This window comes from Anguilla anguilla, chromosome 11 (genome assembly GCF_013347855.1).
Source record: "Anguilla anguilla isolate fAngAng1 chromosome 11, fAngAng1.pri, whole genome shotgun sequence".
Lineage (NCBI taxonomy): Eukaryota > Metazoa > Chordata > Actinopteri > Anguilliformes > Anguillidae > Anguilla > Anguilla anguilla.
The window spans coordinates 13211169-13236140 of NC_049211.1; the positions used below are offsets into that span (position 1 = coordinate 13211169).

Consider the following 24972-nt stretch of genomic DNA (forward strand, 5'->3'; position numbering starts at 1 on the left):
TCTGGTATTTTTAATGACAGCTGTGCAATCCCTTTTATTTTTATCAGATGGCAGGCTGGGAAATATTTCTTCTCGTTCATGAACATAGTCATCTAGGCTTTCACAGGTGCGTGACACTCACTTGCTGGTCATGAAGATCCATGTGTCCTGTCCTCGCCACTCTTGCCCCACTCCACATCTCCCACACACAGAGGGAAGGGTACTACACACCACGGAAATGTATATGTCATTTATTTCAAAACAACCTGCATATATTTCACAATTTTCAAATTACCCCCCTTCCCAATAAAGTAATTATGGGTGTAAATTGTGTAATATACTGTATAAAAAAGTGCCACATATTAAGCAGTATATTCTCCAACGTATGAACACAAGCAGATATGAAGGTGTTAATTAGTATTACACATACCATTTATACTGAGTAGCAATCAAAAACAGTTGGCTAACTTGAATTTTCCGTTTTATGTTATAAAGAGTGCAGGGCTGTACTTTGGAATCTGAGCAGCTGCGTTATTGGCAGTCATGGCAGTTTATTTGTGCTCCATGCAAATCAAAGTTACAGAGTACTTTATGTCGTCCAGTTGCCCTGCTAAAATCCACTGTAATCTTCACTGTAAAATCCATGCTTAGTTGTCTCTGCATGTGTTTCTCCACAGCAGCAAGCAGCATGATTCTTTCCACTGTCTTTTCTGTTGGTTGTGTGTAAGGGGTTGTTGGCATTTTTATACTATTCATTGTCTGTTTTGGGTTCCTACTTCTGTACCTTCTGTGCGTTTTCAATCGCAAGAATACAACTGTGAGCTTTGCACCTTCTGTTGTGCATAATGCAGCTACGAAAACAATTAGTAAATGATCAAATAATCATGTACGACTGCGTTTATCTAATAGCTCTCACATGTTTTCTTTTAATATTTCAAAGCAATTTATGGAGGAAAGGTGACTAGAGATAAGACAGCCAAGCCAGGCTGGCAATTTGGTTAGGACAGCAGTGAACCCGCCCCCGTTCCTTTACTCTTTAACAACTGTAAATAACTACTTTGGGTCTAATTTTGGGCATTTTGGCAAAGCAGTCCTACCCAGACCTGGTTGCTGCACATGTCTCTGCACTAACTGCCAGTGCTCACACCCCCCTTCAGGCCTTCGATTCGTCTTGGCTGCTGACAGGAGACCTGCTCCCGCCAGCACCCCCGTAGTCCGAGGGCACGAGGAAAAACAGCTCGTCGTCATAGCAGCACTCGTCAGGGGGCGGCGCCAGGAAGGGCAGCTTCATCACCAGGCCCGTCAGGACTCCGCCCACCGCCGCCGCAGCCACGGCAACCGCCACGGCCGCCGCCTGCCAGAGGGCCTGCTCCTGCGCGCTGCGGCCCAGGCCGGGCAGGAGGTCGGGGATCTCCCGGCGGAGCTCCAGCAGCCTGGGGTCCCCCTCGGGGGGCGCGCGGTGGGCGAAGGTCTGGTACAGGCTGGGGCCGTAGACGTCCTCTTTGGCGGTGAGGATGGCCCAGATCCCCGCCAGGCAGGAGATGAGGCCCGTCAGCCCGTGCAGGTTGTGGATGCCGCACTGGTCCTGGATCCGGAAGCGCCGGGCCAGGAAGGGGGTCAGGTACCTGTACCCCAGCATGCAGGCCGTGGCCCCCAGCGCCCCCAGAGTGAACGCCGCCGCCGGCGAGATCATCATGTCCACCGAGGCGCCCACGGTGACCCCGCCCGCCAGCGTGACATTCTGGATGTCGGCCATGGAGAGCCGGCCGCGCTGGCTGAGCAGGGCGGAGAGGGCGAAGGCGGTGAGGGTGGAGGCGCTCAGGCCGATGAAGGTGTGCAGGACGGCCCGGTGCTGGTCGTCTCCCCTCAGGGCCAGCGCCGAGTTGAAGGAGGGCCAGAACACCCAGAGGAACAGGGTGCCCAGCACCGACAGGATGTCCGACTGGTAGCCCGTGGTCTCCTTGGCGTGGCCGTCCCGGAGGCCCGGCCGGTACAGGACGAAGGTGACGCCGAGCCCGAAGTAGCAGGCGAAGAGGTGGATGAGGATGGAGCCCCCGGTGTCGTTGATGCGCAGGTGCTCCAGCACCACCCACTCGGTGACGGCGAACGCCGGGACCTCCAGCAGGGCCATGACCAGCAGCTGCACGGGGCTGGTCTTCCCCAGCACCGCCCCGAAGCTGATCAGCACCACCGCGCAGGCGAACTCCGCGCTCAGCAGGTTGGCCACGCCCAGCCGAATCTTGCCGTCCTCGTAGAACTGGAAGTAGCCCTGCACCAGGACGGCCCACTGTATAGAGACGGTGGCCGTCAGGAAGTTGAAGGCCAGGCCACTGAAGCCGTAGAGCCGCAGGAAGGACAGCAAACAGCCGAAGCCGATGAAGATCATGACCTGCACGTCGGTGAAGAACAGGTAGTCCCGGTACAGGGAGTTGTCCATGGGGTCAGTGCGGTTGTTCTGCAGCTTGCCATCGAGGTCGTCGGCGTAGGTAACAAAGCAGACGTACAGGGCCAGGAACAGGGCCTCCAGGGCCAAGAGCAGCGCAGGCAGACGCACTCGAAGGCTGCAGGGCTGTGCTTTCATCCTGAGCTCTGAGCCCCCAGCACCGTCTCTCTTCCTTATATGAGCTGCTGCCAGATAAGAGCCGCTGCACGCATTGGTGGAAAAGACACTCACGCATACAGGCTTACAGCTGCTGGATCACGCACACGCACACACACGCAGACACACACACACACACGCACACACACGCAGACACACGCGCAGACACACACACACGCGCATGCACACTCACACGTGTGCACACACCCACACACGCACACAGGCACGCACACACATACACACAGACGCACACAGGCACGCACACACACACACACATGCACACACACGCACACATGCGCACGCACACACAGACAGACAGACACACGCACACACACACACACACACACGCACACACAGACAGACACACACACACACACAGACACACACTTCTTTGCAGATGGAGACCGTGCGTACTTTGACCGCTCTAATTGCTGTAGTGTAACTGCGGTGTTTTGATGAGCCAGCGGCTTTTCTCAGCTTCAGAGAACAGTATGAGCAGGGAAAACTTCAAGGGGTGGAGCTTCAAATGGGGAGGGGGATCAGACCTGGTCATGACCTTAAATTAAGGTCATAATAGGAATAGTAGTATTATTATTTGCTTTAATACTTTTTAGGAGCTGTTACTGAAATCTTACGGGGAGTTTACCACACTGAGAAGGATCAAGATGTCACGGTCACCGCGCTGCACTCTAAGACTGAACTTACCCCATTACACATTCATCCCTTTGTTTTCTTCTACTGTACCCAACACAAGAATTTACATTGGGTTAAATTATTTCTTACACATCTGAGAAATGAGAAATCTGCTTGATATAAAATGAATGCTAGATTGTGTTAAAATAATTATGCATTCACATGATTAATAGACATTCTTATGCTGGCTTGATATCACACATTTATATCACTTTGTATATTCATTCATTGCGACTCCAGGAATAATTAACCTGTGGCTTGGAACTGTTACCTTCTGGTGACAAATTAAATATTAAATTCAGGACAAATTCCCTGCCTCTGCTACTTTGCCCTGTTGCACACATTATTTTGAAGACATAATCAGACCTTTAAGATATACACCACAGCCTTTCAGCTATGAATGACCTATTTTATACCACAGTCTATCAGTTACGAATGACCTATTTGGCTAATAAGCAGATAGCATAAAGAAAACAGGTAATGGGATTTGCATTTTAGAGAACTTTGCTCTGGAAGTGACTACACTTTAGCTGATATATCACAGTACTGATGTAAAAACCTTGTACACGTTAAATTGTATTTAATTCTGAGTTTATCGCCTATTCACTACCTGCCTACGGTAGGTCGGGTAGCAAAGAAGTTGGAAACGCCTCAACAAACCTATTAGTTCATAGTTAATTTTGCCTTCTGCAACTGACCCTGGGTCAGAATCAAAATGTTTCACTAAATGTCTTCGGTTCCGATTGGGGGTAAGCAAACAAATTTCATGAAGTTTCTGGCATGCACCTGATGATCAGTGGAGTGAGGAACGTTGAATTTTGTGTTGTGGTGCCATCTAGCAGGAGAGGGCTTCACTTCAAGAGGTTCTTTCAGAGCTGAACATTGATCTCTGACTCGGAGATTCTTGGACATCAGAGTGAAGGATACCCAAAATGAGAAATTATACTGTAAAAACTCAATGGGGAAGATTATATTTACATTATATTTACATTTATATGTATATGTCTAAATAGCAAATAAGTTTCATTCCTATTAAAATATGCAATGTTTACCAGTGCACTTTCTGAATGTGAAACACAATATCAAACCAATCAGGCTTTCAGGAAATCAAGAAACAACTCAAACCGAGCGTCTGTATGAAAACTGATACCTCTAATCATGCAGCTATAGGGCTCATTTTCAACTTTCTTCGAAAAGAGTGCATGAGAACACCGACATGTACTGCTGAACTGGAATTAAATATCTTGCACAGAAACACAAGCAAGACGAAATCACAAGATAATATGCATTTTTGAAGGACACGCGGCTTCTCCATGGTTACACAGTTTTTATGGTTCCATATGAAAAATGAACTATAAAGAATAAACAACACCATGAACAACCATAACCTGGACACCAAAGCACGGCCAATTATATACAGTTCACATCTGATGTAGATTTCTTTATGAATATTTTTTCCCCCTGTAGCTGACTGCATAATTAATAAACCAATTAACCAAAAAATTAGCATATCAAATAATAAAGAATATACTCTCAAGCAAAGCTTTAATAAAATGACTTCAGTTTTATTGCATTTTGTGCAGACATGTCTAAAAATGGTAGAGGAAAGCAGTAAGATTAGATTTCTAAGCGTTTTGACATGAAAGATTAAAACAACCATTTTTCCATTGAACTTTTTTGTTTGTTTTTAAATATATCATCAAACACAATAGAGGATACATATTTCGGTTTTTGAAATATTTCACTTGCACTGATACACAAAATAAAACAGCTAAGCTCTAAATCTGTAATACTGAGTTTATTTACAGATGTTCCCCTCCCTCTGTCACCCCCCCCCCCCCCCCCCCCCCACAACTCCCCCCTCACCCCCCCATCCCCACCTGTTCCTACTGCTATCTTGTTCCTGGAGCTTTGTAGAAGCATGCTCACATTTAGCCATAAACATAGGAACACTCTGTATGTCCTCCCAGCATACCTGTACTGTACCTTGGAAAGGGAACATTAAAATGTGAACATAAAACATCAACGTGTGGGATTTACCACAGATATATATTTTCTTAGATCTACGTCTGTCCCTAACCTACAAAAATGTTACATGGTTCCTGTGAATTAAAAATAAATATATTCAATATTAATCAATAAATATATGAATAAATAATAAATATAATCTGTGTATTGTATACATATATATTTCTCTCTGTGTGGGGGTTGAGGAGGAGTTCAATTTTTTATTTTATTTTTTAGATGGGAGAGGAGTTCTGTGGTTGTCAGTGTCTGTGAGATTTGTGTATGCAGTTTAATACGTTTAAGTTAATAATTCAGTTAATTCAAATTTAAACAGATAATCTATAGTTACTTAATAGCGTATAGTACAGTCTTTTTTCTTGGTATTTGTGGCGAACAATGCCAAGGTAGCACAAGATTCACCTTCCAACTGGCCAATGCCTCAACCTCTAAAGTACCAAGGCCCTTCCTGGTGTATCATATTAAAATATGTAGTGATATTTTTGTGTGAATTAACGCATACATAGCATTCAGATATGATTTTTTTTCCCCCAGAGTCAAAAATGTTTAGTATCTGAATATATATAGTTAAGAAATGTTACGACTGATAGATTTCTGTCCCTTTTACGTAACACCTGCCTGGTAAATGTGTAAGCCTATGAATGGTAGGATACACGTACAGTGTGTGTGTGTGTGTCTGCATGCGCGCGTGCATATGTGTGTGTGTGTGTGTGTATCAGGGATCCCTCTCTCCCATCCCTCTTGCTACTGACACACCCCGCACCTTTTCAGTCACATCTAAGGGGATTTAAATTCTTTGGAATATATAAAATTACACCACTCTACTTCTTTCACTACTTATATCAACATATATTTATATACATATATTAAAACAATATCCATATCTTCTTTTGCTATGAAACACCCCCAGCATTTTAGCACTCCTAAATCTCCTTGAGGGATTGGAATCCACAGCAATGGGAGTGATTTCTTCACTTTTGTACTACTAATATCATAGTACACAAATTCAAAACACTTCTAAAAATCATGTCTTTTCTACAGCAAATGTCAAATTATATCCATTGCATAATAAATCAAACATCAAAACACTTTTTTCTTTTTTAAACAATTAAAAGGCTCAAAGCAAGCCTTTGTACAGTAACATTAGTTTACACCATGTTCTTACTGATAGACAAAAGCAAAGGTAATGTGTACAGTTCCCTGCTATTAAAACATTGTATCATGCCTTAGATTAAAAAATAAAATAGAAAACTAGAAAACAAACAAACAAAAAAAAAATATAACAACAACTTGAACGACAAAATACTGAACGAACACCTAGAATAGAACACTCCCTAATTTTTGTCAGAAAAGTGTGCATGCATTGAGTTACACAAATAGCCAGCCCTGGTGCCCTGCTGGAACCACAGTTAGGGGATACTCGTGACCTGCTTTGGAAACCAGGAAGAGAGAGGAACAGATATGCATCTGAACACCTTGTTGTTCTCAACATGTCCGCTAGATGTTACCAGATGAGTAAACCTGGATCCAACCTCTCAGTCTCTCTTTGTTTCTGCTCTTCCTCTTAGCAGAGAGGCCCCTGACCACTAGTGTAAGAGTCCAGCCCCGCATGCAGCTCGGTAAGGTGATACCAATGCTAGGACTCAGGAATAATTTCCTCGAGACCTATGACAGACACACTTATTTCAGTTGAATCTGTTTGACTGTTAAGAACAAAAATGTTAAGATGCATGCATCATCTTTATGCATGCATCAGAGCCCTTTAGTATTTTTTTTCTTTCTTTTTTTACTTTTATTTTTTTATTTAGTTGCATGCAGTTTCTGTGGAAAGATTATTTTCATGTCTCTTATTTCGAGAGAAAGGAAAAGAATGTTGAGGACACACAGCCAGAATGGCGATTGGGTAAATCTTGGACCAATGGGGCTTTCACACCTGGTGTAAGCGCCACCACAGAAAACTATAAGAGCATTGACTTTGCTTGTGACATTGTCAATTGCTTGCTCATTCAAACAACACTCTCTCAGAGTTCCCTCTCTGAGGAAACGGTAAAAACTGAAAGATGGACACCTGGCTACATGCATCCCATGGATACATCTTAAATGTGGGGCGAGCATAGAAAGATGAATGGTTGTGCTAAAAAAAAACATGCACTGTAAATCTTAATAGTGACAATGCTCCAGACGGGGGCCTCTCTGATAGATACCGACAAGCTGCTGTCAACACAGCTGAAGTGTTAGTCTGCCCCCTATTGGTGGGGGGGGGGGGGGGGGGGGGGGGGGGGTAGAGTCACTACAGTTCCAGCAGAGCTCGGGACTGGCAATGGAAGCGCTTTTGTAGTCTTTGATCGATATTCACAATAGTACCATAATCACATGAGCAGTGCTATGAGGGTTGGAGGGAGTGTGGAGGAGGAGGGAGGGTGCTGTGGTAGGTATGGGAAGGGACAGGCACATCACCATGGTTGTCTCTCTGCCATGTATAAAAGACCTAAGATTCAGAGAAGAACCCTGCACTGCTGTATAGCCCGGACTGACCTCACTTTGCCACGTACTGCTCTCGCAAATACAGGAAATAAAAATCTATTTTCCTCAGAATCATTCCGTATCCAAACACTAGTCTGAGTAGACCCTAAATTGTCATGATCACTCAACTGTAAATTAGCACGTCTACAAATGACACAGAATGACAATAACACAAATTGGCAGTGATATAAATATGTGTGACTGTTAGATATAAACTTTAAGCATGGACCCCAGGGTGGATGTAAAAAAAAAAATTAAGAAAACATATCGATAGCTGCCACTAATGTCACACTTCTTTTTTTTTTGTTGCTGTTTTTATTTATTTTATTGTTGTAGTTGGCACATTCTTTTAACACTTTGCCACTTTGTGGAGAAGCTTTTTGGCTGGACTACAATTACTGAAGTAAAAGGAAATTCACACATTCAAGCATTCATTCATTTATTACTTGAACTTGTGACAGCTGGCAATATGTGGATAGGTTGCAGCAAGTATATCAAAACCATACTAAAAGATAACATCTAATATGTACAGCGTCCCTTTAGGGACCTTTGTAATTATTGGCAGGATCGCACTGTCTTACATATACCTATAAATATGCCTTCTTAAAATATACACCTATATATGTTTTTTTGGGTGGCATTCCTAAACTATTGTCCTTGAGTGCGTCTATGACCTCTCTGAAATTCTCCTCACTATAAGCAGACACCCTCACTGTACCTTTACTTCACCATTTTTCCAAGTCTCAAATATTTTAAAAAGGTTTTTAAATTGTAATTTTTTTAAATCAGTGTTTATAATATGGAATTTTGTAAACATAAAATGGCCAAACATAGCCCTTAATATATCTATGCTTTCTTTGCAACTAATACACATTATAACATAGAAATATTTACTCAGAAATTTACTTGGAGAGGCTTCAAAATTCTCAAACATTTGATAAATCTGCTTCTGTTGATCAAGCAAGCAGTCAGTCAACACGTTGCAATAAAAATGGATGCCACTAGGGGATGCTAATATTCACATGAGAGAACTGCAATTGGAAATTTCAAAGAGTGAAATAAACTAAAATCTAATTTAATTTGTATTTGGTCCGCTATATGCACACAAATGGGATTCAGTTCTCTTTATACGTCACCGTTATAGGCTGACACTTTAGACGGGAATATTTCTCAGACGGTTTCCTCTTTTAATTTTTGGTGCTGGCGTTTAACACTGGTAAATGGGGGTTGGGGATGTAACAGTAATCATTGTTACTATTATTATTATTATTATTAGTAGTAGTATAGGTTTAATGGCAGTTATATAACATGCAGAACATCTCTCAGCCACAATGCTTCAGTTAGGCCTATTTCGGACATTCAGATCTGAAATGGAAATACCCCGTTTTAAATCTAAATCGGATATAGCCTAACGTCATCGCAGCACGGCTCAGGTAGTTGCACGTTATAAACATTATAATCCATAGATTTTGGCTTCCATGAGGCGCAGACCACGACTAGATTAATCTCCGGTCTATAAACAATGACCACGGGGAGGAGATTAAAGCCCAGATCAATACATTTTAATCCCGTTCGTTGCCTAGTTGCATTTCAGTTGAGGCGAAAACACAAAAAGATTACGACGTAACCAACAGGTTGTTTCCAAGCCATAGGAATACTATTTAGTCCCGCGCTTTATGATCAGGCTTCAACTCTACTCACCTTCGGGAAATGCAAGCCCATGCAGGTAAATTGACTTCACATGGCTTCAGTCCCCGATGCTATCAATATTTAGGGGCCGTCCCATTTCTTAACACTAGGCTAAATTCGGTTGGGTACTTACACGCTTCGGTAACGTATTGTGACGTGAAACGTAAATCGGGGATTTTTTCACTTCGTTCTGTGGTCCCCATTTCAAATAATTTATTGTAGTCACACCACTATCAATGACTAGTAATAGCTGTGCAAAGCTTGATGTGGGCTTGCCAACTACAGACAAATTAACAGAGCTTCCTAACGTCATATTCACATTAACAATACCATTATGATGCTGATATGGATAAATGAAAGTTACAAGATCTACATCTTTGCAAACATCTTTCTTACATTGATATTTTTTGGTGGCATTTTTCTTCAGGGAACACACAAGTCGCCAATCTTGTGACTGGCATCAACAATAAATGTTACCAGCTTGGTGCATGGTGGGTCCATATTCTTGGCTAAAGGCCGCCGCAGAGAGATCTTAGAATAAGTCTGGTTAAAGTGCACATCAAGCACACTGCACTTTTGATTATTCAAGAAATTGGACACATGTGCACACTTACACTGAGCACATGAACGTACAAGCAAGTGCAAGTGTGATCAAGTGTGCATATTGGAACAACATCTTAGTTTCAGCATCAGTCTCAGTCTCCTCAGTCAGAAAATTAAACAAGTTGACCCAGTCACTGAAATGCAGGCCTATTGACTGACAAAATAGGCCTACAGTCTTAAAGAATTATCCATAGGAATCGTAAAAATTTAAGTGAATGAGCGTAATTGACGGGTACCAACTGCATTATCTTGATAATCGCACAGCACACACACTATTCACTCACAACTGGGAATTTAGATTCTCCAATTAATCTAACGTGCATGTCTTTGGACTGTGGGAGGAAACCCACGCAGGCATGGGGAGAACATGCAAACTCCCCACAGAAAGGCCAGGAGTTGAACCAAGGACCTTCTTGCTGTGAGGCAACAGTGCACCCTAAATAAAGATGTGTGTGAGAACCATACTTAAATTAGGCCTACATTTACTATTTAAATTATAACAAAGAAAACAGGAAGACGAAAACTTTATATTTATGCGTAATATTAATCGTAATTGAATATGTTTTGGAGATTTTAACATTGGACACAGTGACGTTCAATGACTTTGTTGAAACGCAACCCTGTTTTTAAGGTCATGGCAATTCATGGACCCCAAATATCGCGTTGTGGGGTTCTGCTGTATAACATCTGATTTAGCTGCATCAGTACATGCGCAGAACATAACAACCTTTAATATTTTAAGTTCCTTTTTCTGTAGCTACATTAGACTTATGCCACCATGTTAATAATATATCACCACCAAAAGCACAATGCTGCCATCAATCCCTTGGGACACTTAAAGTGTTTTTTTTTTTTTCCTTATTTTTTTTTTGAACCAACAAACATGCAGCCCAATCAGGTATCTGGGCAGTTTTATTAAATACGAGGACAATCAATGAACGTCATATGCGATATCCTGCCTAGGGACTACGAACTAGTTCAAGTTACAGTAACTCAGAAGTGATATACTGGATGCAGGAACATCCATGCCAAAATGTTTACATTGCATGTTAATCAAGGGATATAGCTGTCGGGCTTTATAAGAATCACACAGGCCTTTGTACCCTCCACCTGGTGCTCACTTCTCTAATGAGCTGTTGATATCTAACATGTTGATATCATATTGACATCAACTTATGACTTATGAGTTTTGGGTATCAGACATTTGGTATTTTTACCATGAAGGTAACCCTTCCCAAGACGAAATAGTAACTCCAACCGGGGAGAAAAACACCAAAACCTTATCAAAAATTTTTAATGTGTTCCTCTCTTCTCCTGTGTCTTAACAACCAACTGCACATCAGTAACCTTCCAACCAAACTAAGCCAATATCATTAATTGGATTGTTTTGGGGCCACTTCAGTCCTGCCTCTCCTGGGCTGTTAAACCTCTTGGCTGTGTGATAAATACAAAAACATCCCTTCATTTCTGTTCTCTGAACACGGGCCCCAGGTGTTGCTGGGATACAACCCGGGTGGCAAGATAACAGGACAGCTTTATTGTACAGCCTTGTGATAAATCCACTGTTTGAATTAAAAATGAAATTAGCCCCTTTAAATGCTGGTATCTATTACCCTCTGACTAATTCTGACCCCCTGCCTACAATGATAAACTGAGCCCCGTATGATCTTAGAAGGGATAAACCCCACCCCACTGATATTCATTTATAAATTACTAATCATCATTTCTGATATGAAAGCTTTGAGTAGATTTCTAAATCCTTATTATTTGTAGATTTTACATATCTTGTATTAATGAATATGGCAGGACTTTAACTCCTTGTTTCCTTTCAAACATTCCTTCCAGTTTTATATCTCAACAATTTATTTATTTTTCCAGAAATGAAATATTGGTATCCATATTGACACATTATTGTTTCCCACTCTTGCTGAAAGGGACTGGATAATCACCAGACAGAGTATATATGCTAACTATGTGAGGATAAATGTCTTATGGATGAGATATCCACTAATATAAAACACTGTGTGTATTAACACAGGCAATGGATCCACAATCCAGCTATTGCACGTTCCCATTACAAATGTTGTATATATTATAGAAATGTAAGACTTTCCATTCATTCTGTGCTGTAGAAGAGAACAGCTTTGTGTTTATATTCTGGATTTGCAGCCATTAAAGATGACACTGGACACCTCTGCCACAATGAAAAATGATCATTTACAAAAAGAAAAATGGTAGTCATGAAAAATATATATTTTTTCATTTGGCACTCTTTTTGGCAGACAAAGTCAAATTGTAAAATGCATTTAGATATATCTGTATTTTAAATTTAAATTTAATTTTAAAGTGAATAAATAAATAAAATGGAATATTTTCTTTTTAAATAAGTCTTATAAATACATTGAAATATATATTTTAGTAGTGATAAATTATATATAAATATGTATATGTGGTATATAGCCTTTTTAAAATACAATTTTCAAAAATAATGTTGTTAAGCACTGTTTTCTGTGCATAATACTGAAGGGGTGGCACTGACAGTGTTGATATTTAATTATATATAAATCAGGTGAAAAGTGGACTGTGCACAATGAGTTAACAATGAGAATGAATCATACTATGAAAGTGACGGAAGCTAGCTATTCTGGACTGTTGCTAGTCAACCCTGTTGTAACAAGTGCATCTCTGCCACAAAAAGCTGTGAAGTTAGTCGCTAAAAATAGTATGCTGATAGTTATCAATGTGCCAGAGATGGTACTCTACACTATTTACAGTGATCCATGCTGGGGGAGAGGGGGGTGTGGCTTACAACAGTGACACACTGGCATGCCCAGCCCCTGATCCTCCCACCCCCCCACCCCCATTTGCTGCTTTTGCTGTCAGTCATAGGAGTCACTGAAACATTTTCACAGTAGAAAAAGCACACCCTTAAAGAGACCACATAGCCCTTTCCCTCCCGGTGTCGCTGTCTTTGGCACGGCTTATAACTGTCACAGAGTTAGGGGTTGGAGGGAAGGGTGGGAAGGTTTACTGCAAAACATGGATTAAAAACAGATTTTTTCATTGAAGTTTTCAAAACGAAAGGTTGCAACAAGAAACGTCGACTATCAGCGGAAAATTCTTGGGTGTCAGGTATGTGGCACATCACGGAGTAGCTTCGAAGTGCTGTCCGGAGTCCCTTGTGAACTCCTTATTTTTTTTACAGCCTTGCCCCACACTTGCCTTGTCCCTGTTCTTGATGTTTTTTTTGGGGGGGTGTTTGTTTTCCTTTTTAGGGCGCACTGCACACGCGTACACACTCACAAAAAATGTGTGTATATATTTACGGTCCTTTTTTCTCTCCACTGCTGGTTGACCCATAGGAAGACAATTCCATTGTGATTGGCAATTAACTCTGTTAACCCCCCCCCCCCCCACGCACACACAGAAACCCAACTCAACCTTACCCCCACCCCTGCCCCCATTGCCCTAACTCCCACCTTTGGGAAAGAAAAAAAAAAAACATCCCCCCCATCCCTAGGGTAAAATTACTTAAATAATTTGTCCCCATTTTAAAAATCCAACCATAAATCACAAAAAATGAGAAATAGACAATATGTTTCCCCATGGTGGCCCTCAGCCTTCACCAGACTCTCAGGAAGAATGAATCGCCAGATGGAATGACAGATGAGGATGACCTGGGGGGTGGGGGCAGTGGGAGTGCTGGAGGAGGAGACCAAAATATCATCCAGTGGCCTGCAGGGGGCCTGCAGCGCCCCACACAGGGAGGAAAGGGGGGCGGGGGGAAGTGTGTGTGTGTGTGTGGGCGGGGGGGGGGGGGGGGGGGGGGGGCATTCTCCACCTGGGGCAGCAACAAGCCAGCAAATCAAAGCCAAGACAGCTTTGTCAGATAACCAATGCCCACATAATGAGTGAGGCATGGGCTCTGCTGATTGGCTGATTGGCTGTTGATTGCTGTGACGCTGAACACAAAACATAGACAGTGGCATGACCAGCTAATCTGTAGTTCTGGATAGGTGCAGCACTGTAGATGTGTGGATGTGTGTGCACGTGTGTGAGTGTGTGTGTGTGTGTACATGTGTGTGTGTTTGCATATTCTCTATTTGTATAAAGGTGCATGTATACTGTGTGTCTGTGTGCGATAAAGGAGTTTGTGGGATGAAGGTACAGTCTGTGGAGGGATCTGGTGGTAGAAGCTTGGAGTTTTGGGGGAGGGGTGTGGGTGGAGTTTTGGGTGGTACTCGTCCCTCAAGAGTAAATGGTTATGACCTCACGCCCACCACCTCGAACCAAGAGCACGCGGGTCAGCCCCTCTGTCAGAACCTCCAGGAACTCCATGTCTGAGAGAGAGCAGGTCAGTCAAGGAACCAACACAGTAAAAAAAATTAATAAAAAAACAAGGCAGAACAAAGTTCTCCTTCATAAAGTACCACTCTAACAAGGCTGCTCTTCTATATCCTAAAAACTGTCCCCTCAGCTGCTTTGAACTTGAAGTGTATTTTCTTTCTTTAGACCACCGACTTGCCTAATACCTCTATACCAGCCACTGTAAAGCTGGCAGGTTTACAGAAACATCTTTAAATGTCTACAATATCCTTCATCCCACACAAAAACTGTCTGGGCCAAATGAACACCGTGGCTGAATTATTATTCTCCTTCTTATTATTATTTTAAATGGAAAGTTAACTGTCCCTTTATGGAGCTTCCTCCCTTTAAACTTAAATAACTACAATTATTCATCATCATCATCATCATCATCATCATCATCATCATCCTCATTAACACCACTTTCCTCATCACCACAACCACCACCACTACCATTATCATCTTCGTCATCACAATGCCATAGTTCAGAGTAAGGATACAGTTCTCTTCTCCCATCCGATTCTTGGGCGGACCAGGCATATTGAGCAGAACCAGCTTGGCCTCTTGGGACTTCTTCACAATGACCTCATTCAGTCTGAGCGCGGTGTGCATGCGTCTGACGTTTGATTGGTTCCTGAGGGAGAGCGCAGAGTTCAGCAGGAAAGCAGGATGTCCAAACAGCCAATAAAACTCTTGACATAAACTGCAAAGAGATGCTTAAACGCCTTCAAACATCCATAAAATGCAGACATTTCTGCTTCTGCTTACAGGAATTCAGCTGTTGGATGTTGTTTCATGCCAAAAATCCTATATCTGGACAGGTGCTGCCCTGAAGAGGCTCAACATAAAGCTAAATGGTGAACAATAAAAAATAACTACCCAATGGCTATTTAGGATTTTATTTATGTGCAGCTCTGTCAACAGAAAATGTGCAATTATGGCCTTGCATGTCATGCCTAATATACAAAGATATAGTACAAATAATGACAAATAAAGGTGCATTATTAAAGTAGTATGAAATTACTTACAGGTTTTCCCACTCCCTGTTCAAATGCAGCATTGGCAGAGAGAGATCAACAGCCATTTAACATCATAGTGACACATGAAATGTGACAGCTCATAAAACGTGTGACATTTCCTGTGACGCTGTGTCTCATTTTGATTGGGACAGGCAACAGCAATGACCAGACGCAAAGGGACCATGCCATCATGTCATACCATTGAGAAATCCTGTCACGGTACTTTGTGCAGCCAGTCTGCATTCTGTCAGTGTTTTGGTTGCATTTGCAGCCTTGCATGTACTGTAACTACTACTTGCAATTGAAGCTTGGGATTATCGGGTAAACATAATTTAAAAAAGGTAAACAAAGAAAGTAATGCTAATCAACTTGTATTTAGCAAAGCTGAACCCAAAGTGTGTGACTTAGTGCACAACTAAAATAGCAATAGTAATACCTCACATGAATTTATGGATTGGATCTACGAAAAGCAGAGGTACCGATATTTCAAATATCCAGTTGTATAAACAAATTGGATGTAAAAATATAGCCTAAATTATTTGCTCCGCATTAGAGTATCTGCTAAACTTTGTGATGCAATTATGCGTGGCACAGAAGCAGGCAGAACTTACGGCTTCATGTTGAAGAAGTCCTTGAGCCCCTCGGGGGACGTGGCCCCCATGATGGGACCCTTGTCTCCGTCGCACGTTTCCGTCCAGGTCATCTGCACCTTCTCGCCAGGAGTCTCCGCCCCCTCAGTGGGGGAGGCGGGGCTGGCCGGGGTGGGCGTGGTGTCCTTGTTGTGGATCAGCTGCATCTGTTCAGGGCGGGAGACATCGACAGACTGAGAGTGGAAGGAGGGGTTCCATAAAGGGAGCAAATGCAAAGGTGGGGGTGGGGGGGGGGGGGGGGGGGGGGGGGGGGGGGGGGGAGTGGGAAGGGAGGAGAGAGAGCAGTCAAAGAGGGCAGAGCAGTTTGAGAAGCTGTGTTGTGACTCCCTCTGACCACCGCAGATCCTCTGAGGTGGAGGGGTTCGGTCCACAAGGTAGCCGAACATCAAACCTCAACTGCGGTTACCCCTCGGATGCTAGTCCACACAGAGTTCATTTTGCAGCAACGCAAGTTTTGCCTAGACACCACTGAGTGAGATCACACATCCACTGCAACTCCTTCCTTAGTCTGAAGCTGAACTCCAAACCCCAAAACATAAACATACCTCTAACAGGAGGGGCTTCCTACTTTGAACTGTATAAAACGAAGGACTTTCCAACTGCTCGGGGAGCTTTCATTCAGAGACGTGGTTGCTCTGTGTGAATTCTCCTATTCGGCCAAATAAACGCATCTGAAACTGAATATTGTGTGTAAGTCTGTTGGACTCTTCTCACCGACCGGAGGAAATTTAGGTAATTTCCACCACAGCAGTCTAGACCCTGTCTGTGGAACACGAGTGCTACACAATTCACAGACAGTTCACCAAAACAGTCATAAAGACAATCAATCAAAACAGACAAGACAATTCAGATTTACCCTCGGCCTATTTTTCGCTACCGTGAGTGAAAGCAGCTTATGTAACACTTCTGATGCATGTAACAGTGAGGTGTTCCATTAGAATGTGTCTGTCTCAGATCTGGCACGTCTCATTGCCTGTGCAGCCATTGCTCTGGGTGATCTCTATTCCTGTTTCTGCCCAAAGCATCGCTGTTCTTCCCTTCAGGTGATAGCTGCTGCAGCAGCAGACAGCGTTCGCCGTGAAGAGACCCGTGGCATTTACATCAGAGGAAGGGGGAGCGGCCTCGGACTAAATCTCATATGATCGATTGATAAAAGAGCACAAACACAGACGGGCGAGAGAAGGAAGGATGAGCGGAGTGAGAGAGAGAGAGAGAATGACATATGGAGAGGCTGAGTAGGAGGAGGAGGACAAAGGGCCTGCTGTACCTCCTCCTCTGGCTTCTCCTCCACGCTGGCTGCAGCCGGCTCCTCGCTGATGCTCTGCTGCTTGGCCACGCCGGCCGGGTTCTTGCGGCGGATGGATCCGCGGGAGGAGTCAGTGATGCTTTGGATCTGGCAGGAGCGAGAGGTGCATCAAACACACAAACATGGCGGGAAGCTGAGGTTTACAAGCCTGGATTCAATTTTGCATCATTTTCTTATTAATAATAATAATAATAATAATAATAATAATAATAATAATAATATCATTGAGTAGTAGTAGTAGCAGTATTATTATTATTATTATTATACAGTATATTTAATATTTACTATAGCAGAATGTCAGTTCAAGTGATTAGACATTTTAATACAGCACCCTGTTTCTTTCAGAACAGTGAGGACACGGATGTAAAAAGCCTGTTACTGCAGGTTCGCATTTGCCGATTCTTATTTTCACCTTTCTAAACCTGACTTTGGATCATTCATGGAGAGCTTCAGCTGTTCATACTTGCTTCCTCTGACGACAGCCCAACCCCCCCCACCCCCTCCGGCCGGGTAATGAGCATTTGAAGAAAGCGAGGCGATGGTTGAAGCAGGGAGAGAAGCTGGCCACTGGGCACGGCGCGGTGTGCGGAACGCTACCTCTCTCTCCCGTTCGTTCTTCGTCAGGTGCATCTCTTTCAGGATCTGCGAGCGCTGTTCCATCACCAGGGTCTTCTCATAAGTGTAGGCGGAGATGTCGCTGTCTTGCTGTGGGGAAAGAAGATCAGTTTTACAGAGGAGCGGCCCTCTGTGAATGCAGACGAGCTGGATGCGTTCGGTTTCTGTAAGTTAGGCTCTTCTCTTTATAATAAATACCTCCATAACAAAAGTATGGGAGACACACGGTTTCTGACTGCATGTTTTATATTGGTGTTGTGATTGCAGAGTGAGGCTTCATAATTCCCAGTATTGGGGTGGAGATACCATGGGCTGTCAGTCACTAACTTCCTAATCAAAAAGCACTGTGATTGGCTCACTTCCATGAGATACCACAACAAAGATGAAACACCACAACCCCGCCCGCTCTCGGTGAAATGGAGGTCCGCAATCCTATCAGCAGTGGTCACACCACACAGGTGTGCTTTCATTGGTCACACCACACAAGTGAAGGTAATTCCTAAAGGTGACCTCACCATCTCCACCACCTCCACCTCAGCGTCAATGCGCAGGTGATACAGGAAGGTGATCAGGTCTTTCTTCATCTGGATGCTGTTGTCGTCCATCTGGGCCACAGTAAAGATGCGTACCTTACACTTGCGCCACACCTGCCAACACAAAGGTGAGGTCCGTTCACAGCCTGTTCACCGGTAAACACACCAGCACAGCAGGGAACTGCGGTGTCTCTCTCTGTGTCCCAAGGCCTGCAGGCCAATTTATAGCACATTAACTTAATGTACATCACCCCTGCAGGGTATATAACTTTCTGGTACATCACCTATTTAGGGCACATCATGCATTTAAGTTGCATCGCTCTAGGGTACATTACCCGTACAGGGTACAACACAGATTTACGGGACCTCACTTTTGGGGCACCTCAGGCTGTCTCTGTTTTTGGGGTGTATCTCATTCATTCTCTGGATTCGGGGCGTACCTTGTGTTGGCATAGCAGGAAGGGCAGGAGCATGAGCATACCGCCGTCGTGGACGATCCACCAGATGTCAATGTGTCCCTCGGTGAAGCGCTCGCCGTTGGAGGGGTAGGCTGAGATGTTCTTAGGCACCAGGAGGGCCAGATGTGCTGCAGTGGTCTCCCTCACCACCTCTGCAGAGGAGATACAAACATACACACACTGTAACCCTGCCCACAGGCACAGGCACAGGCACACACACACACACACACACCTCCACACCACAGTACACACATCCCCACTCCTCTGATCTTGCCTGTGACGTACCGATGAAGTTGTGGAGGGCCTGCTGGTCATTGGCCTGCTTCCAGTTGCGTGGCCAGCTCACCAGAACCGTGTTGTGCCTCAGTCCCCCCAGACCTCCTGTCTGGATCAGGTGGGACGTGGCGTCGCGGATGTTGGAGGAGATCACTGCCTGGCAGAAGCCCTTCACCTTCTCTGTCTCCATCACCTTCTTCAGAGACTAAAGGAGAAATAGAGAGGGGAGGGGGGATTATTATTAGGTTATTGGTAAATTGTGAGAAAGAACTGAAAATCAGTGGTTTTTACCTAAGTTTTAGATAGCTATGGCAGCAGTAAGATTGAATCTGGGCCTTAAGCATGGTCATGGTAAAACTGAATAAAATTGGGTCTTATAAATAGCATGGCATGAGGTACAGACCTGCTCTGCACGTTGAGCCTTGGGTTGGTCATTCAGCAAGGTGCCCTCCAGCGATGTCCCCACGATGGTCAGACCCTTTCCCGCCTTTAGCTGATTGGTCAAGGAGAGTAGGCGGGGTTGTTCCACATTCTGTTCCCCGTCAACACTGACAAGAACCAGCACCTGAGGCCTGCAGAAGTGTGATTTGTGTACTGTTAATAATGCAAGTTGTTATAAAACTGAGGATATCAATGACGTCTTTAACAAATTTAACAATTATAAACAAAATTAATCTGTCTCATTCGGTCCGGCGGTGAACCCAACTGGTCATTGTTAACTAATCCGTCCAGGTGCTTAAAGGTGTGTTCTTCTACACTGTATGGGGCTGAGACCAGTAGCACACACTGCAAGAGTGTCTGTTTTTGTGGTTTGTTTATCAGACAACTAAAAAACAAAGAAAAAAACTGGCAACTGAAAAGTTGGCCAGCTGAGATCAGTGGCGAGCTGGAAAACTGTCGCTGGGTTTGACTTTCTTTTGTTTTGGTTACTTGAGTTTGTTCTTTTAGCTAATTGTTTTCACTCAGAACCTGTAAGAGGGAAGGGTAAAGATGTTTGTTTGATTTTGTGTTGGTGTGGGTGCTCTCTCTCTTTCTCTCTCGCTCTCTCTCTCTCTCTCTCTCTCCCTCCCTCCCTCCCTCCGTGCGACAACCAACGTTCCACTCCCAAAACTGCCGCATCTCCCTCCCAGGGGTGTCATACCAGCGTGTGACATAATCTATGTGCAATAATTTATTGCATGTTTTAAAAACGGGTCTGCACCACAGCAACACTAAATTATGCATGTCATTGGTCTGAAATGAATGTAAAAAATCAAGATTGATGAATAATTGCTGCAGTGTACTGCAGTTGCAGTCTGGAACAGACTTCAAGAAGAAGAAGAGAGAGGAAGACCAGTTAACCAAAGTTGTGTAAAAATAATTTATCCCACAGATGCCCTTGGACTGAAAATCAGGGTCAGTGACTTGAATTAAAAGTGACTTCCTCAGACACACTTCAAATGATGCTGGGGGGTTTACTGAATAAATTATTAAGCACTTGTCACAGTGACGAGCAGGAAAGAACCTTATGCATTCTAAAGTGGTGTGGCCCCTGGATTTTGTGAAAATTTAAAGAAGGGCACATCTACTTAAGTGCGTGCGTGCGTGTTTGCCTGCGTTTGTGTCAGTCACTCCTTTTTTTCATGGGGGGGGGGGGGGGGGGGAGCGGGTTTCACCTCCAGTTCTTGGTGTGGGGGGGCCCCTCTTCCAGCCTCATGAGGGCGAAGCGGGCAGCGCTGAGGGACAGGCCCCGGATGCCGTCGCCCCACTCTTTCTCCGCCCTGCAACAGATGGGGACGACTGCGTCACTAACACACTCAGCGCAAAGAAATACCGAGCGCCTCAGCACTAAACAATGGCTTCCATTGCCAAGACCGGAAGATGGAGTCTGTTCCCTCCGCTTTTCAGTCAGGCTAGCTATAAATCTCATCCTTAATATATACCCCACAGAACCACACAGTGGAAACACAGAATGACTTTGCAGGGGTGGGTAGTGACGCTATAGATTACTGGCGAAAGAGTCAAAACAGACTGAAATATCTTTTCGCATTGCTGTCTTTACTGAAGTGTGCCCCTTATCACACACCCGAAGGAAAACAGACTGTTTACTGTTCTGACAGGGAGTCAGCAAGTGTGATAAAGAGACAGTGTTCAGTTGCAGAACATCCCCCTGAATCAGCATTATATAAAACTTGGGTTCTCCATAACACAGTGAAATCATGTTTTGTATTGTCGGAAAGCCAATGTCATGGGAAACAAGTTGATGTCTTTGGTGGTGGGGTGCTGACTAAAGATTTTGATACCCATGGTTCAGCGCCCAGCCAAAGGTTAACCCAGTTTGGTATAATTACATAGATAGCACAAGCAGAATCATTAATGTACTGCTTTGTTATATTTTTGTCATTATTTGATGACTTGGGGTTTTCCTTTGATCTTTTTGTATATAAGGGGAAATGTGTAATGGTGCTGCGGGACTCGTCAACAAGGTCTCCTGCAAAATATATGCATATAGCCAGCTTACTATGTACACATTGCACCATTATATATTGTCATTATTAACATACTGTACAATAAACTGCGTTCCCTTTAAACCTAGCATTTCTCTTTGACTCTTACCACTGCACACCTAGCCATTTTAAGGTACTAACTTACAGATAGTCACTCGCCTATACACTACTATCGTCCCAGGATAAACAATTTTAGATAGTGATCCGTATAGAGCCACACTACTGGCAGAATGTAGTCTCCTGATTCTTTGCATAACTGTTAACACAGAGGAAAAGGTTAAAACATTTGTTTGGAGTCAGATAATCAAAATATCACAAAATGAATCCCATTCCAATAGCACCGGGTAAGATTACATGTGTTCCTTTGCCACTCAGATACTTCCACTGTTTGGTGGGTTGGAGTGGTTTCTTACAGTTTGTGACCCCGACCCTGTTTGGTGTATCTGAGGGGTTTCTTACACATGTAAATAAAGCCCTACATTTTAAAATGATCACAAGACTTGACAAAACCTAAAAAGCATTTAAGGCACTCATAACTGACCTATGCCATGGCAGCGTCTCTCAGCATGCAATGCTTTTCAGTACGCCACTGTACCATCAATGGCTTCTTATCAGGAAAATAGTACTCACCCCTTAGCAGAGTAATGTGATGTGTTCCTAATAATTTTTTTTTTTTTGAAAACTGAAACTCTGAAGGAGTGTAAACCCCATTTGTTTCTTGACTTAGTGGCTGATCCAACATGGCACCACACTTTTTCCTAGACCCTGTCCAGCTTGCTTCAGACCCCCTGATCTTGGGGAAATCGAGCTCATTTGTCTGTATTCTGATTTCTGCCCTCTATAGGTCACAGAAAGGACTTACCCGCAGAACTCAATGTACTTGTAGATGCAGCTAGCGATCACCATGGCAACAATGGCATAGTACCAGGAGCAGATGAACATCAGGGACAGACACAAGCTCATGCCCAGGAAGGACAGCGCCCTACGGGAGGTCAGAAGTCAGAGGTCACATGTCACATGTCAGTGTAAGCCACTCCTTAACCAGTCTCTCTCTCTGTCTCTCTCTCTTTCTCTCTTTGGATTCTACCCTATTTTTTGGTTTTACCCCATTTTCTCCCCAATTTCAAATGCCAAATTATTGCTTGTGTTGCAATATCCAGGGCCAATAAGGGAGAGTATAAACAAGCAAGTACTCTCCTCCAAAGCATGTGATTTCACCAGATGCTTCTATTCACACCACAGCCCTCAGATCAAGCTTACACAGACACAAGTCGAAGTAAGACCTTTCAATTAGCGAGCAGATCTTGGGCATCTTGACCAGCAGGGGTCACCAGAGAGCAATGAGAAACAGATGCCAGCCTAATAAGCCTCCACTAACCCTGGGCAACACTACTGTACTGGCCACAGTCAGTGCTGGCACGGTCTGGATTTGACCCTGGACCTGCACTAGAACAATGTATTACCAGGATAAGCCCTTCCCCTCAATGGGGCAGAAATGTAGTATAATGGGTAAGGACCTTTGTCTTGTAACCTAAAGGTCACAGGTTTGATTCCCAGGTAGGACACTGCCGATATACCCTTGAGCAAGGTACTCAACCTGCATTGCTTCAGTATAAACCCAGCAGTATAAATGGGTGCAAATGTAAATGCAATGAAAATAGTTGTGTAAATTGCTCTGAATAAGCACGTCTGCTAAATGCCTGTAATGCAATGTTACTTCTGTCCCGTCACTAAATCTGCCACTTTGAATGGAAGGAATGGAGGAGCTATCTAGTTATTACAGAGACTTGGGGGTCTTTTCACTGGGATGGGGTACCCTTTTTGTTTTGTGGCATCACTGGGGGGACTCACCAGTGGTAGAACTTGAAGCGGGGTCTCCAGTTGGGGGTGCGTAGCAGAGTCTGCAGGGCACAGGCCAGGTTGACAAACATGTAGCACATCAAGAAGAACCTGCAACCGGACAGGGTGGTTCATTAGTTACATTCCTAATCGACTTCCTGAATCATTCAATAGATAGAACCATTTTCTTGAGCAGAGCCTATCAGGGGTGAGTATATGGATGACCCAGTAAAAGCCTCTGAGAAGTCCATTGCTAAACCATCAATAAAATACATAGTATACAGCACATTACAGAGACCAGTGATTTGTTTTATATTTTAACTGGCTGCGAAGGCATCTGTGACGATTCTTGAATGAATATTACATAACAAAACAGACTATGAAATAATTTTACATGCAGCAATAGGGTGTTGACTGCACAGCATTTGAATTTGATTGGTTGACTTATTGATTAATAGATTAGGTTCCAACAGCTTGTGCTCTGGGTCTCAGGCAGATAGCACTAGGGGTGAGAGGTAGTCCTGGAGACAGTGGGGCTCTGAGTTTGGGAGATTAGTGGTGTGAGGGGCAGACGTATTCACAATGGGGTTCTGAGTTTGGGGGATTAGTGGGGTGAGGAGTAGCTTTATAGACAGTGGGGATCTGATATTGGGGGTTTAGTTGGGTGCAGGGGAGCCCTATTGACAGTGGGGCTCCGGGTTTTGGGGATTAGTGGGGCAAGAAGTAGCCCTGTAGGCAGTAGAGCGTTCTGGCTCACATGGAGAGAATAGGGGCCACAGCGTCCAGGGAGGCGATGAGGATGCCAGTCTCACAGATGCAGGCAGTGAGGAGCAGAGCCCAGGTGGGCTCCCCGTTAGCTTTCCCATGACCAAACACCTGCGCGGGACAGGGAGAAAGGCTGGGTGAGACACACACCTGGATAATAAATGGCCACTGCACTGTAGCCTATTACTGAAAGATTACAATAGTTTTATTGAGGTGGTAATGGGAGGAGGAGGGGAACCCCACACCTCTTCCTGCCTCTGAAAATGGTTGCCTGTACGGACAGAGGCTGAAACGGCTGAGAGACAGATGGACAGACTGTTAAATACAGGCGGAAGGGGGGGGGGGGGGGCACTGACCCTGAGGAATGGGATGATGCTGTCGCGGGAGATGGCCTGTAAGAGACGTGGCGCCCCAGTCAAGCTCTGCAGCCCCGCCCCACAGGTGGAGAAGAATGAGCCAATCACAATCACCCAGGGGGAGGGCCAGGCCAGCGTGCCAATCACCAGGTTGCCGTTTACCCCTTCCCCGAACCTGTGGCCAGAAAAAAGC

At 44.1% G+C, this 24972-nt stretch overlaps 2 protein-coding genes across 3 annotated transcripts in view; both read right to left on the minus strand.

Annotated features, from left to right (window-relative positions):
- Positions 1 to 214: 214 nt before the first annotated feature.
- On the minus strand, positions 215 to 2707 carry LOC118208201 (ammonium transporter Rh type A-like). Its single transcript, XM_035382628.1, has one exon. It carries the CDS (start codon positions 2558 to 2560, stop codon positions 1133 to 1135), a length of 1428 nt encoding a protein of 475 aa, XP_035238519.1. The 5' UTR covers positions 2561 to 2707; the 3' UTR covers positions 215 to 1132.
- A 5425-nt stretch (positions 2708 to 8132) lies between these two features.
- The window catches only part of slc12a5b (solute carrier family 12 member 5b), an 83706-nt gene continuing 66866 nt past the window's right edge, over positions 8133 to 24972 (minus strand). The window contains exons 12-26 of one of the 2 annotated variants that reach the window (XM_035382625.1): positions 24780 to 24954; positions 24416 to 24534; positions 23671 to 23769; positions 22682 to 22801; positions 20989 to 21093; positions 19737 to 19905; positions 19343 to 19538; positions 19040 to 19209; positions 18582 to 18713; positions 18049 to 18156; positions 17413 to 17538; positions 16107 to 16318; positions 15505 to 15519; positions 14977 to 15110; positions 8133 to 14451 (exon numbers count right to left, since the gene is read on the minus strand). In XM_035382625.1, the coding sequence (XP_035238516.1) occupies positions 14360 to 14451; positions 14977 to 15110; positions 15505 to 15519; positions 16107 to 16318; positions 17413 to 17538; positions 18049 to 18156; positions 18582 to 18713; positions 19040 to 19209; positions 19343 to 19538; positions 19737 to 19905; positions 20989 to 21093; positions 22682 to 22801; positions 23671 to 23769; positions 24416 to 24534; positions 24780 to 24954 (1972 nt within the window). In that variant the 3' untranslated portion in view covers positions 8133 to 14359. The remainder of the gene's footprint in view (positions 14452 to 14976; positions 15111 to 15504; positions 15520 to 16106; positions 16319 to 17412; positions 17539 to 18048; positions 18157 to 18581; positions 18714 to 19039; positions 19210 to 19342; positions 19539 to 19736; positions 19906 to 20988; positions 21094 to 22681; positions 22802 to 23670; positions 23770 to 24415; positions 24535 to 24779; positions 24955 to 24972) is intronic. The other variant, XM_035382627.1, reaches the window with a different exon arrangement.